The 12,566-nt window shown below is 45.5% G+C and overlaps 1 protein-coding gene across 6 annotated transcripts in view; it reads right to left on the bottom strand.

The window, feature by feature from the left end:
- Window positions 1–10,494, bottom strand: part of EHBP1 (EH domain binding protein 1) — a 492,549-nt gene extending 482,055 nt beyond the window's left edge. For all 6 annotated transcript variants that reach the window (XM_073554042.1, XM_073554045.1, XM_073554043.1 and 3 more), the window contains exons 1-2: window positions 10,208–10,494; window positions 8,191–8,565 (exon numbers count right to left, since the gene is read on the bottom strand). In XM_073554042.1, the coding sequence (XP_073410143.1) occupies window positions 8,191–8,294 (104 nt within the window). In that variant the 5' untranslated portion in view covers window positions 8,295–8,565; window positions 10,208–10,494. The remainder of the gene's footprint in view (window positions 1–8,190; window positions 8,566–10,207) is intronic.
- Between the last annotated feature and the right edge of the window lie 2,072 nt (window positions 10,495–12,566).

Genomic DNA, 12,566 nt, shown 5'->3' with positions numbered 1-12,566 from the left:
TAAGGCATGGCATCATAATAAGCATTTCAAGGTCCTGGAGTGGCCTAGCCAGTCTCCAGACATGAACCCAATAGAAAGTCTTTGGAGGGAACAAACTCAATGTTGCCCAGCGACAGCCCAGAAACCTGAGAGATCTGGAGAAGATCTGTATGGAGGAGTGGGCCAAAATCACTGCTGCAGTGTGTGCAAACTTGGTCAAGAACTACAGATTTCTGACCTCTAATTACAAACAGAGCTTTCTGTACCAAATATTAAGTTCTGTTTTTCTATCGTATCAAATGCTTATTTCATGCAATAAAATGCAAATGAATTACCGTATATAAAAGTCAGAATGCGATTTTCTGGATTTTTAGATTCTGTCTCTCACAGTTGAAGTGTGCCTTAAATTACAGACCTCTCCATTGTTTGTAGATGGGAAAATTGCAAAATCGGCAGAGTATCAAATACTTATTTTCCATACTGTAGGCCAACATATGAAAGATACCTAGTTTGGCGCCATCTGTTGCACTGTCGCCCATAATGTTTTACACTGCCCTATCCTACACTACCATGGTTTTAAAAAGCGTCATGTTACTGGTGGATTCCCTTTAAGGGAAACCTATTCTACGAGTCGTAACCTATTCTACGAGTCGGACTGTGAGAGGCAAAAATACTTTTTAGGGTATTGTTCTCACAGTCAGTAAACGCTGCAGGTTGGACGCTCTGTACATGCGCAGTGTCAAAGCCGCAGCGGCCAGATGTTACAGCATAGTGGATGGGATTTCAAGAAATCCTATCTCCACTATGCGTTCTGAAATGCCTGCGGCTTCCTTGTGGAGACAGACATGCAGCGTGCCTTTCCAGACTACAGAATGTCTATTTATGTAGTGGAGACGCTCCATGTCTGCTGCGTAAATTACCCATTCACTATCATTAGATGCGCTAAAACCGCATTATCTTCCTAGTCACATGCGCATTAAGTGCAGGAACGCAGCTTACTACGCCTGTGTACTAATTTAAATAATGGTGAATCTTGTGACACAGCGGGACGAACATGACACAGGAAGTGGAGGAAAGCACAGGGAGAGGTCCCGTTATTTTTAATAATTAAAAAAAAAAAAAAATAGCATGTGACTAGGAAGATAATACGGTTTTACCGCATCTAATGAAAGTGTATGGGTAATTTACAAAGCGGAGACTGAGCGCCTCCGCTACATAAATTGACATGCTGTGACCTGGAAAGAAGTGCTGCATGTCCATCTCCTCAGGTGAGCCGCGGGTGCCCATGCACTATGCTGTCAGAGCTGGATGCTGCAGGTTGGACGCTGCGGATGTACGCCGCGTCCAATCCGCAGCGTTTACTGACCGTGGGAACATATTCCAATATATCTGCAAACAGGAAATCACTTTTTTTTTCCCGTCCCAGAAGCCAACTTTCAATTTGCTTTATTTCAAGTGACAAAAAAACGAATGCAATGAAAAATCGCATCAAAAACGCATGTGGAAAAAATGCATCAAAAACGCAGGTGACCTGCCAGTGACCTCAGATGTATATTTGGTGCAGATTTCACCTGCGTCAAATCCTGAGCAAATACTAAGTCATTCCTGATCGTGTGCACATACCCTTTGGGTAGGTTTCCAAGTGGCGTATTTGCTGCGGATTGGAAGCTATGTACAGCCGCAGCTTCCAAATTTTACAGCATAGTGGAGGGGATTTTATGAAATCCCATCTCCACTATTCGTACAAAGCCACAGGTGGCACACCAGCGTATACGCACATGCGGCCCGTCTTTATACACCACAGCATGTTTATTTATCTTGCAGAGACGCTCAGTCTCCACAAGATAACTAGCACTGTTCTATGTATAGGATGCGGTGATTTCGCATGACTTCAATGAAAACAGGCGGAATCACCGCGCGTACAAAAGCCGGCAGCGTTTTGGGCGGCGCTGCATCCAAAGCGCTGCCGATACGCCCCGTGGAAACATATCCGTATGCGTCTGAAGACGTAATTTGCATATTTAATTCCCCCAGAGCAGCACTGCAAGGCTTAAAAGTCTCCTCACACTGGCATGTCAGGCTTGGTATGTCACTCTTCATAAGGAGAAACATTACACCTTAGATATCGGTCAGACGCCTCTCACCTAGGCAACCCAGATCTCACCCTGAAACACAGTGTCTGCAAATTTAGATTCTGGTTTGGCTTTTATCCCAAGCCATGTGGCAAGGCTCTTTAAAGGGTTGACAGTGATTTTTAGGATTGCTACTTCCAAAAGGTGGTGCTAAAGTTCTTCTCGTCCTCTTCCTCTCTGAAGAGGCAATTTGCATAATGTATAGAGTGAGACATATCAATCTAATCAAGTGTCAGGAGGAGAAGGTATCAGGACTCCGTCACCTCGTTTCCAGCCACCATGTTTTCAATGAAAGGTCAAAATGATAGAGGTATAGATGTTTAATACCAACCGCGCTGCTGTCGAAGTAGAATATTTCCACACTCTTGGAAAAGTTCAGGTAGTTTTTTTATTGACGAGTTTCAGGATTCGGACAACTTTTTTGCAAACAAATTACGGTTTTGTTTTTTCTGTGAAACGTCGTGGCCTTGGTTCAGGCAGCTGGAAACAGCTTACAGGTATGTCGGGAAAAAACCTCATGCTGTGTGAACAGAGCCTAAAGGGCCTGTCACACTAAGCGATATCGCTAGCAATAGCGCTATGTGTGATACTTACCTACAACCGGCTCCCCCGCTGATTATCGCTGATCGCGCGAGAACGTCCTGGACCGTTTCTCGTCGTCAGCTTCCTGTGGCGCCGACGAGCGACGCGTGGACGTCAGGATCGCCTCGTCTGACAGGTAAGTAGCGACCCCCGACCCCAGCGATGTCGCTGGTGAGATCTGCCTGTGTGGCAGCTCACTAGTGACCACTTAGCGATGCACCAGCGATCCTGACCGCGTCATATCGCTGGTGCATCGCTAAGTGTGACAGTACCTTTAGGGGGGTTTTACACATAGCGATATCGCTAGCAATATCGCTATAACGTCACCGATTTTGTGACGTTATAGCGATATTGCTAGCGATATCGCTATGTGTGATACTTACCTCCGACCGGCTCCCCCACTGTCTGTCGCTGATCGCGTGAGATTGGCCGGCTCCATTTCTCGTTGGGCGTTTCCTGTGGCACCGACGAGCGACGCGTGGAGGCGGGCGGGAGGACGTCAGGATCGCCTCGTCTGAAAGGTAAGTATCGTCCGCTGTATCGCTGCTGCATCGCTTTGAGATCTGCCTGTGTGGCGGCTCACTAGCGATCCTGACCGGGTCGTATCGTTGTCGGGATCGCTGGTGCATCGCTAAATGTAAAGGGGCCTTTAGAAAGCAATGGTGCAGAGTAAAAATACACCTAGAAAAAATAAAACATTGCACGAAAAGGTTCGATAGGCGTAGCCTGCCATTTGCACAACCAGTGAGAAGACGGTCAGGGCACGTTGGGGGTTGTAATTTCACAAAAGCTGTGTCCTTCAAAATGATACAGTCATACAACTTCCGAGAGACCCCCTGCCGCCACAATCCAAGAACAAAAACACAACTTTTTACAGATCTAACTAATCGATGGCCAGACTGAACCGCAGCAGTCGTCCTACCACATGATACACAATGCCGCACTTTGCTGGCAATTATTACGAGATCAATGTGCCACAGTAAGATAATGGCTTCATGTAAAAAGCCAGGTTGTCTGCAGGGCTATTATTGAGTCAATTGAGGTGAGCGGATTTCGGATGTACATTAAAGTTAATGGAGCCTTATGAATGAATGGTCAGCATCTCTCCACTATAAAGCGAGGCCTTCTGAAGACCGGACACTTTCAGGACATTGATTAGCTCAAAGATCTGCTCTCCTGCAACTTTACAGCCCTCAGATGAACCGACCGCTTCAATAAAATAAAAAATGTTTGCACAAAGACGAGGCACTAAAAATAAAACTGAACATGATGGGATGACGTCTTCTTTCCTGTACTGAGAGTCCAATACATAACAATAAAAAGTGAAAAAAGATTGTATTTTCATATAATTTACAACATCACATCCAAATAACTCGATTCAATGATGGCTTCATTCATTCCCAAAAGTGATATCACTAGTAAAATTTATTTCAGGCATATTGACACATTTGTGCACTATTGTAAATGAGACCTATAAAGTTTATAGAATATGTCTCATAACAACCACCCCTGCCCAAATGGCATATAACAGTATATGGACTTCATGGGGGGGGGACCTTTGTAAACTAGAACGTAAGAGCTGGTCTGTGGGGTCTCCAGCTGACTCTACTTTTTCACGGATTTAACAAGTGCCCATAATAGTCTATGGGGCTGATCACATTGTCCATGCATTTTTGAAAACCGAGTGTCCGCAAGAAGCAAAAGGGAGACGTCCGTTTTTTAATCTGAACCCAATAAAATCAATGGAACCATGAAAAAAAATATATAATGGACCACATAGTTGACATCCGAATACCGTCCATTGCTTATTGTTTTTAAATGGGTAAGAGAAGCAGGAATCGTAAAAATGAAAATTGGATCTATTAATGGAAAATAGGCAGTTTCTTATCTAGTACGCAAAAAAATCATGACCACTAAAAGAGGAATAAAGCCCCTTTTACACGTTTGTTTTTATAATCCGTGGTTCTTCACAGATTGAATCCTTTAATGTCTACGGGATAGTTCATAAGTTTTCATATTAGTCACAGATCAAATTCACCCATACAAGACTGTGGGTCATAAAAAAAAATTGGAAGTATAATAATGCACCGCTAATGGAAGTCTATGGGACAAAAAAACGGATCCGCCAAAAAAATGGCCGATCCGTTTTTTAACGGAAAACGACGGATTGTGACGGATTTGAAAAAATAGAAGTGTGATCCAGGCCTTAGCCTACTGTTCACAAATTGAGTTTACTGCATTTTTTTCCGCAGGCAAATCCTGCTCTCTTGGCAGTAAACAAGCTGCTTACAAAAAGCAGGTTTTGCTGCGTTTTTGTTGTCTCTTGTGCATGTTGATAAAGTTTAGTGGCCCCCCAAAAAATATGATTTAACTTCCTTAGTAGTGATGGGAAAACCCAAACAGTAAAGTCTAGGGTCTGTACCAAACACCTAGTGTCCATGCTCAGACCCTGAACACAGACTTCTCCCTGAAGTCCATGTTACTTTTCGGGTTCGGCAGCCCGAACATTCGGTGTTTCCCACGCTGTCATCTGTGCGACAGTGCAAGAAACACCAGCGGCTCTGATCAGCGGCAAGTTTGCTACCGCCAGTCAGAGTGCTGCAGTTCCCATGCTGGCAGATGACAGCTTGTGAGCCAGCAGCTCTGACCAGTAGTAAAAAGGTTACTGCAGGTCACAGTATCAACTGATGAGAGTACTACTCTTATTCTACACCTGGTCTTGCTGATAGCAGCGAGAGCACGCAAGGCTGATGAGAGTATTCACCAGCCGTCGCCTGTGCAATAAATAAATAAAAAACGTTGGGATCCCCATCTGACTGGCTGCAACCGTCAGCTTTATATTGGCTGGTTATCAAAAATAGAGGAGTACCCACACTGTATTTTTTACATTATTTACATAAACAGCGAGGGGTTCCCCTATTTTTGTTTACAACCAGCCAAACTAAAGCAGACCACTTGGAGCTGGTATTCTTAGATTGGGATAGTGTCATGGATATTGGCCCTTCCCATCCTAAAAACAGAAGTCCACAGCTGTCCCAGAAAAGTTGCATCTATTAGCAGTGAGAGCAGGCGACACAGATGAGAGTACTCAGTCAGCTCTTGAGCAATAAATAAAAAAAATGGCCTAGGGATCACTGTTTTTGATAGCCAACCAATATAAAGCTAACAGCTGATGGTTGCAGCATGCAGCAATACCTAGGCTGGTCATCAAAAATAAAGGGGACCCCACACTATTTTTAAATTATGTATTTATTAAGTGCACAGGCACCGACCGATGAATACTCTTATCAGCCTTGCCTGCTCTCGCTGCTATCAGCGAGAGCATATGTAGGATGATGATAGTATTACTCTCATCGGCCGACGGTAACCTTTTTACCGCCGGTCAAAGCTGCTGCTCACATGCTGTTATTAATATCAGCCCACGGCTGTCTGCCTAGCCTTTGATGGTTGTTAATTATAGGGGGACCCAGGGTCAATTTTTTGGGGGGTCCCCCATTTTAATAACCAATGAAGGCTTAGTAGACAGCTGTAAGCTGATATTAATAGCCTGGGAAGCTCCATGTTTATTACCTCTTTCCAAGCTATAAAGATCTCCCCATTTCCCTCAGCTGGTTAATAACATTTCAGGGAATCCAACGTCATTTTTTTTTCAGAAAATTTTTTATTTAGTAATAAAATAAATCTACAGTAAGTTACACAGGCAAAGCACTGAGAATTACTCTATGTAACAGCTCATGTTAAAATCGCATTTAATTGGATTGATTTCGCATGTAAATCGAATGTCATTTGGGTGTTATAGAAATCGCATGACACTCGTGTCACTTTCCTGGACAGATATCGGACCTTTTTTTTTTTTTTTTTCCTTTTTACGGTGATGGGTATGATTCTTTTAAAGGGACTCTCAGCACAGAATGACTGCTCAAACTAAGTTCCGCTGCTCGGTGCTTCATGGCGGTGCCAATCATTTACCTACATCTTCCCACCTGGTTGCTTTCCCTCTATCTCTACCACCTCTTTATTTTATTGACAGCTCTGGCTTCATAGAGCTAGAGAAGGATGGACATAGAGGGGAAGCAAACAGGTGTAATGTACGGTATATAGCCGATTAGCCCCGCCATGGAGCACAGAGCGCCTGTACTTGGTTTGAGCAGTCATTCTGTGCCGACAGAGACCCTGTAAGCCTCTGGTTTTCAGGGTCCCGCTGTCTTTCCTGATGGCATTTTATCTATTTCTTTTTGTTTTCAGTACGGATGCTGTGTTCTGTTCCGTATGGAAACCTGAGTGCAGGTAAAGATAAGGTAGCCATAGTGGATGTCCAATGCACTGATTGCTATGGAATCTGATGGAGCCAGTCAACATTTCCAGCACACAAACCTCCATTTAGAAAAGCAAACGCACCCTTCAGGGTAATACCAGCCTCCAAAGGATCAGGAGATTTTTACAAGTGGTGCAGGAGACCTTACATATACCAGTTTCGATGTATTTAGGCCACCACTTTACAACTACCTGACGCTGGCGCACAGGCAGCCAGATGTGCCAAAACCATTACCACCAGTATTGCATCCCTTGTTTTTAACTATAATGCAAGCTTCTTCCACTTTTCCAAGCACAATTGTGATGGATGAAGCCATGCGTGGGCTTCAGGAATACTGCAAACCACAAACTTTTTATATATTCACGAACAGACATTGATAAATCCATAGACCTGTTACCAGGTAAAAAGTGTTCTGCCTTTGCTCTTATTTTATTCCCCTGGGTATTCCATTGTTTTGGAAATCCGCTATAGGGTTCCAGAGATCTGGGCCTTTTTATTGCCTATTTTTATGGTCCTTATCAAGGGGGCGGTGCTAATAGTAATAATATGCAAAGCATCCTATATACACGCCCCAGAGGATCCTGTGAGCCTTGCCCCTTTGACATTAAAGAAAAGTCCCCTATCTCTGGAATCGTATGTCAGATTCAGAATCCTTCCCCCCAAAAAAACAAGATGGATTACTAAGGGGAGCAGCGGGAATAAAATAAGTACAAAAACTGCCCACTTGACCCTACAGGTCCCATTTAATGTATGCAGCGCTACAGACCACAGTGCTCATTAGTAAACAGACCTCCATTCACTGCCGTCCCCAAGATCTGTTTAGGGACCGAATTACAATATGCAAATTTAGACGCTTTCAACCCCGAAACGAACATCAGCATTTTCTTTTTTTTTAATCCTGGAAAACTCCAATTTTTTTTTTTTTTTTCACAGCCCCGATTCATTCATTCCTTAAACCTTTACAGACCAGGACGTGTGAGCAGCCGATGATATCAGCGGCGTTATAATTGTGCAGTCATTAGAATAATTAGGGCAATGTGTCGAGAAAAGAAAGCGAGACGTCCGGAGCGTGGGAAATTTTCTTGACTTCTGTACACAACTTTGTTGTTTTGAGGTTAGCCACTGTGCGCATTCCGGGGAACCATTGTAAAAGCAAGCATCATAAACCCGAGGGGTACTGACCATTTCTTAGTGCACTCCACCATCAGCTCCTGATACGATGCCACAAACTGAAATTTGGAAGCGTGTTTGCCCACGCGCTGCAACCTCTTCCACACCGACGCCATGATCCAGGAACAGCAGGGGGCACTTATTATATAAAAATATAAAAAAATAAAAAATAAAAAAAAATCAGATGTCTTTTCTCTAGTAATCCAAGCAGGGGGGGCAGAGTTGGGTGAACACGGGCTGTCGTCCAGCAGCACTCAGCGGATCCCACTTTACAAGGCAGACAGCCAGCTCAGGAGACTCCTGCATGGCTGAGGGAGAGGAAGTCCCCAGTGCATGGAAAGTCAGCCCTCCTCCCAGGCGAAATGACGTGGACTCTGTAGAGCTAGACTGCAAAAGACAAAGGAGGAAGAAGGGAAACTGCAGTTAATATTTGACATCATGCAGCAATTTACTCCTAGGAGACGCAGAGCGAGTCCAGCGTGATCCCTTACAAAGGGACGTACAGTGTGCGCGAGCCCTCCTCCCACATAGGAGAATCAATGGCAGGAATACTCCGCACACCTTCCTACACGGCAATTATAGGGAGGGATCCACCCCCATAACATATAGTAAGGGCCGGGCTGCACTCACAAGCCTGACACACATCCTTTGCATTAGTGATCATCCCTCATTACACTCCCCAGCCCTGCCTGTAAAGCCGGACGTACACATCCTATAGACAGGCCATTACCACCGGGTTGCACATTTCGCCTCGCTGTCACCGAGACCACCTATGTATGACATCAGGGGCTCACCGACAATCAACGGTCCCTTTATGCTGTGCACTATATTGTATGTAATCACTAAGAATGTTCCCACGTAGCGTCTTTGCGCGCAGTAAGTTTGATGCGTTTCGGGCTGCAGATTTTTCCTTGTGGATGAGAGCCATCAAAGTTTTTTTTTTCTGATCTGCAGGATGTTTATTCTTTTAGCATTTTTCACCCATTCGAATCAATGGGGGGGAAAAAAAAAAAAAAAAAAAGTCAAAAACGGAAGCATTTTACACAGCGTGTTAAATAGCTTGTTTTTATGGTGCAAAAAAAAACTTGTTGCAAATGTTTAACGCGTTCAACAAAAATTGATGCGACTTCATGAAATCTCATCCCGGCTGTGTAAACATGCGATTGAGCCGTGCAGGATTTTTTTTTTCTTCCTATAGTTTTCTTTTAGAGCCGTAAAAACCCCCATGTAAAAAGCGCTGCACCAAAAACACAAAGAAAGGTGAAAATCCGTAATCCTCTCCCGCAATAATCAGATCAGAGTGTCATTTTCATATTTTAATTTAGCCGCCTGCAGAAAAAAAAAAAAAAAGCATTCCCGCACGTGTGAACACGGCTTTAAGCTACGCTGAGATGTCGCACAACCAAAAACAAATTATGTAACTTGTGGGCGACTATTTTAGAGCTGCCATTTCTTTTTGGAAGTCGCAGGCGACCGGCGACGGAGTCTGTGACTTGTGACCAACACATGCGACTGTTGGGTTAGATCGCAGGTCGCCGGGGTAGATCACTAGCGGAGATGTCGCAATACGACGCCGTGTGTTCTGTGTTGCCGTGCAGCTCTCACTTTACGTGGCGGGTGGAATGGATCATAGAGACCGCCGATCATAGTCTTATGGTGTGTGTACGGGCAGCAGTGGGGGGGATCGCTGGGGTGGGCAGGCTGGCATGCCCACTGATACTCATGTCCATCCTAAAATTGTTCCAACGCATTTTGGAAGCTGTCGCCCATTTTTTGTTGCCCGGTGCCAACTAATAACCGGTGGAGGATGAGGTCTATGGCACGTAGTGATGCTGGCGGGTCTGGTCCATGGACTTTGTCAGACTTTGGTGTCATGTGTGCTGACCCCCCTCCCTGCTGTCACTACAAGCTGTCATCTGACATTAACCCTTGCCTGCCACTGATGGGTGCAGAGGGTGAGAGGCAGGCAGCAGGGCAGAGGCTACAGTCACACCATCAGCAGCAGAATAAGAACATGCAATCTGCTTACCTCCTGCCCAATGGGGCATTTAATCCCTCAGCCCTGCTCGTTAGTGTGGATCCTCCATGCCAAGGTGCCCACCGTTACGGATACAATCCCTTCTCCTCCAGGCCAGGAATAATTGGTATGCAGACAGAAAGGTGCAGCCCCCCTCCCGGCCCTGGAGTCCAGCACAAGCCTCCGTGCGAAAACCCTCCCTGCAAGCTCCAGCCGCTGCACCGCCGCCACTGCCGCTTCCCACATTGGGCACTCAGCAGCATGGAGACGGCGCAGGGATTGGAGCGCTGCGCTGTCACTCCATCTGTAATCCAATCAGCGCTTAGCTATAAAGGGGCGGAGCTTACCAGTTAAAAATCCCTGCCCGGCCCCGCAAACTACACACAGCGACGTGATTGGTCGACAAAGCAAACTGACAGAAGGTTGTTTATGGTATAGAGAGCGCTGATTGGACGCTTGACACGTCAGTCAGGCAATCGGGCACTTTATAAGCTTTGGCCGCTCGTAATGGGGGGTTATCAATTTAGTTACAGTAGATTAACGCGTAGTCTGAATTGTGCTATGAGCTCATACACTGGCAGGTACAGAACTGCAAAGACAGGCAGCCTGTGACTCACACACACTAATAGAGGTGCCTGCAAGTGGAAAATGGTGGAGTCCATAAGATTTTTTTTTTAGTTTTGTTTGTTATTTTTGGGAGCTGACAAGACCAAAGAGCAGCGACTCTGCCATCTGTACGGTGTTAGTGCGCGCCATACAGTTATACTCCGACAAGTCTGCGCGCCGCAACACCAAATCTGTTGCTTTATAGTTCAGTATTTTCAGTAGAGGAAATGAGGGGAGTTCAGCTTTGATATTTAAAGCTTTTTAGATTTTTTTAGAATTTTTTTCTATTAGTTCCCTTAGGGGGATTGCGGTACGTTCATACTGCAGTATATTGCGTAATTATTATAGGACCAGTACTATGGCAAGACACAGGGGGCCTATTAGGTTTCTGACTGCCGTGGCAACCCATCTGCACCCCACGACCATGTTGGGGGTCCGGGATGGAAGTCGGACGCGCCTTCTGTGAGGGATGAAGTACAAGTCTCTCCCCTCCTGAAATGTGCCCCTTCCCTTGGCAAGGTCTTAAAAAGCCATGCAGTGTTTACCTTTGATTAAAAAGCTAGAAACAAACCCTTTGAAGCTCTTGACACAATGGTGTGAAATCTTCTGCAGCTGCAGCCAGCTCTATTTTTGTCTGAAACACATGGAAACCCCATGGTACAACAAGTCACAGCAAGCTCTGAGATATTGAATCTGGAAAATGACCTATAATAACAGAAGGCAATATCTCTGAGACTAGCCGAGCACGTAATCCAAATCAGCGTTCCTTTCCCCACGCGCCCATATTATTTAGCCACCTGTAGCACTCTGGTTTATGGAGTTATAAAGCATAGCTAATAGGAAGTACATGCAGTAGGCATATTTGGTTCCTATCCGCAGATAAAATCCAGTGGCGGTACAACCAACCCATTCAGAGCTTCGGGCGCAAAGTTATGGGCCAGTCACGGTTCTAGACAGAAAATCTTATTCTCTGACATGGGAGTTTGGAGGCAGCCCAGCTCAGGGGAGGCAGCGGAGACAGGGAGGAGATGAGACAGCTGCTCATTTTGGCTGCGTTTTCTACTGGCAGGAGGATACGTTTGCTGACACAGCCTGGAAAGCCTGTAACTAAGATTTGGACCTGTAATCCATCAGCGCCTCCCTGTGGTCACATGCTACATAACATGGTAATTGCAACCAGGGTCGGACTGGGGTGTGTAGGGCCCACCAAGGAAATTAATTTTAGGGGCCCACCTACAGTAATGTACAACTCAACATTTAGGCTTTGAGACGGCGGAATTACACCATGGGTTCTTTTGCCGTATATCCCACGCCAAATCTGCATCATTTCAGCATCCTAATTCTACTAAAAGCTGCACCGTTGTTCATATGCTGCAGATCTTTCCGCAATACGATTCATTTAATCCTTTAGGGCCGCAGGCCTCTTTTCACCTTAATGCCCAGGTCATTTTTTGCAAATCTGACCTGTGTTACTTTGAAGTTAAAAAGTGACCCCATTTTGGAATCTACACCCCCAAGAATTGACGTAGGGGGTATAGTGATCACTTTGTCCCAACAAGAGTTCCATGGTAGATGCTACACAGCCCAGCCAATCGAAGCGTTCGTATCTGCAGGGGGGGCTAAAATTCGCCCGGACCAGCCAGGCAGCGTTGCTGCCTGCCGGTCTTAGCGGCGAAAGCCTCCCGATGCCCGTGCGATTAGCTGCCCCAATAGGCAGCACAGGTCCCCAATAGGCAGCATTGGTCCCCATAGGCAGCACAGGTTC

The sequence above is a fragment of the Dendrobates tinctorius genome, unplaced genomic scaffold, assembly GCF_039654945.1.
Source record: "Dendrobates tinctorius isolate UK_male_01 unplaced genomic scaffold, ASM3965494v1 ptg000205l, whole genome shotgun sequence".
NCBI classification, from domain to species: Eukaryota; Metazoa; Chordata; class Amphibia; order Anura; family Dendrobatidae; genus Dendrobates; species Dendrobates tinctorius.
Note: the sequence above shows the minus strand (reverse complement) of the source record. Positions and strands in the feature narration are given on the sequence as shown.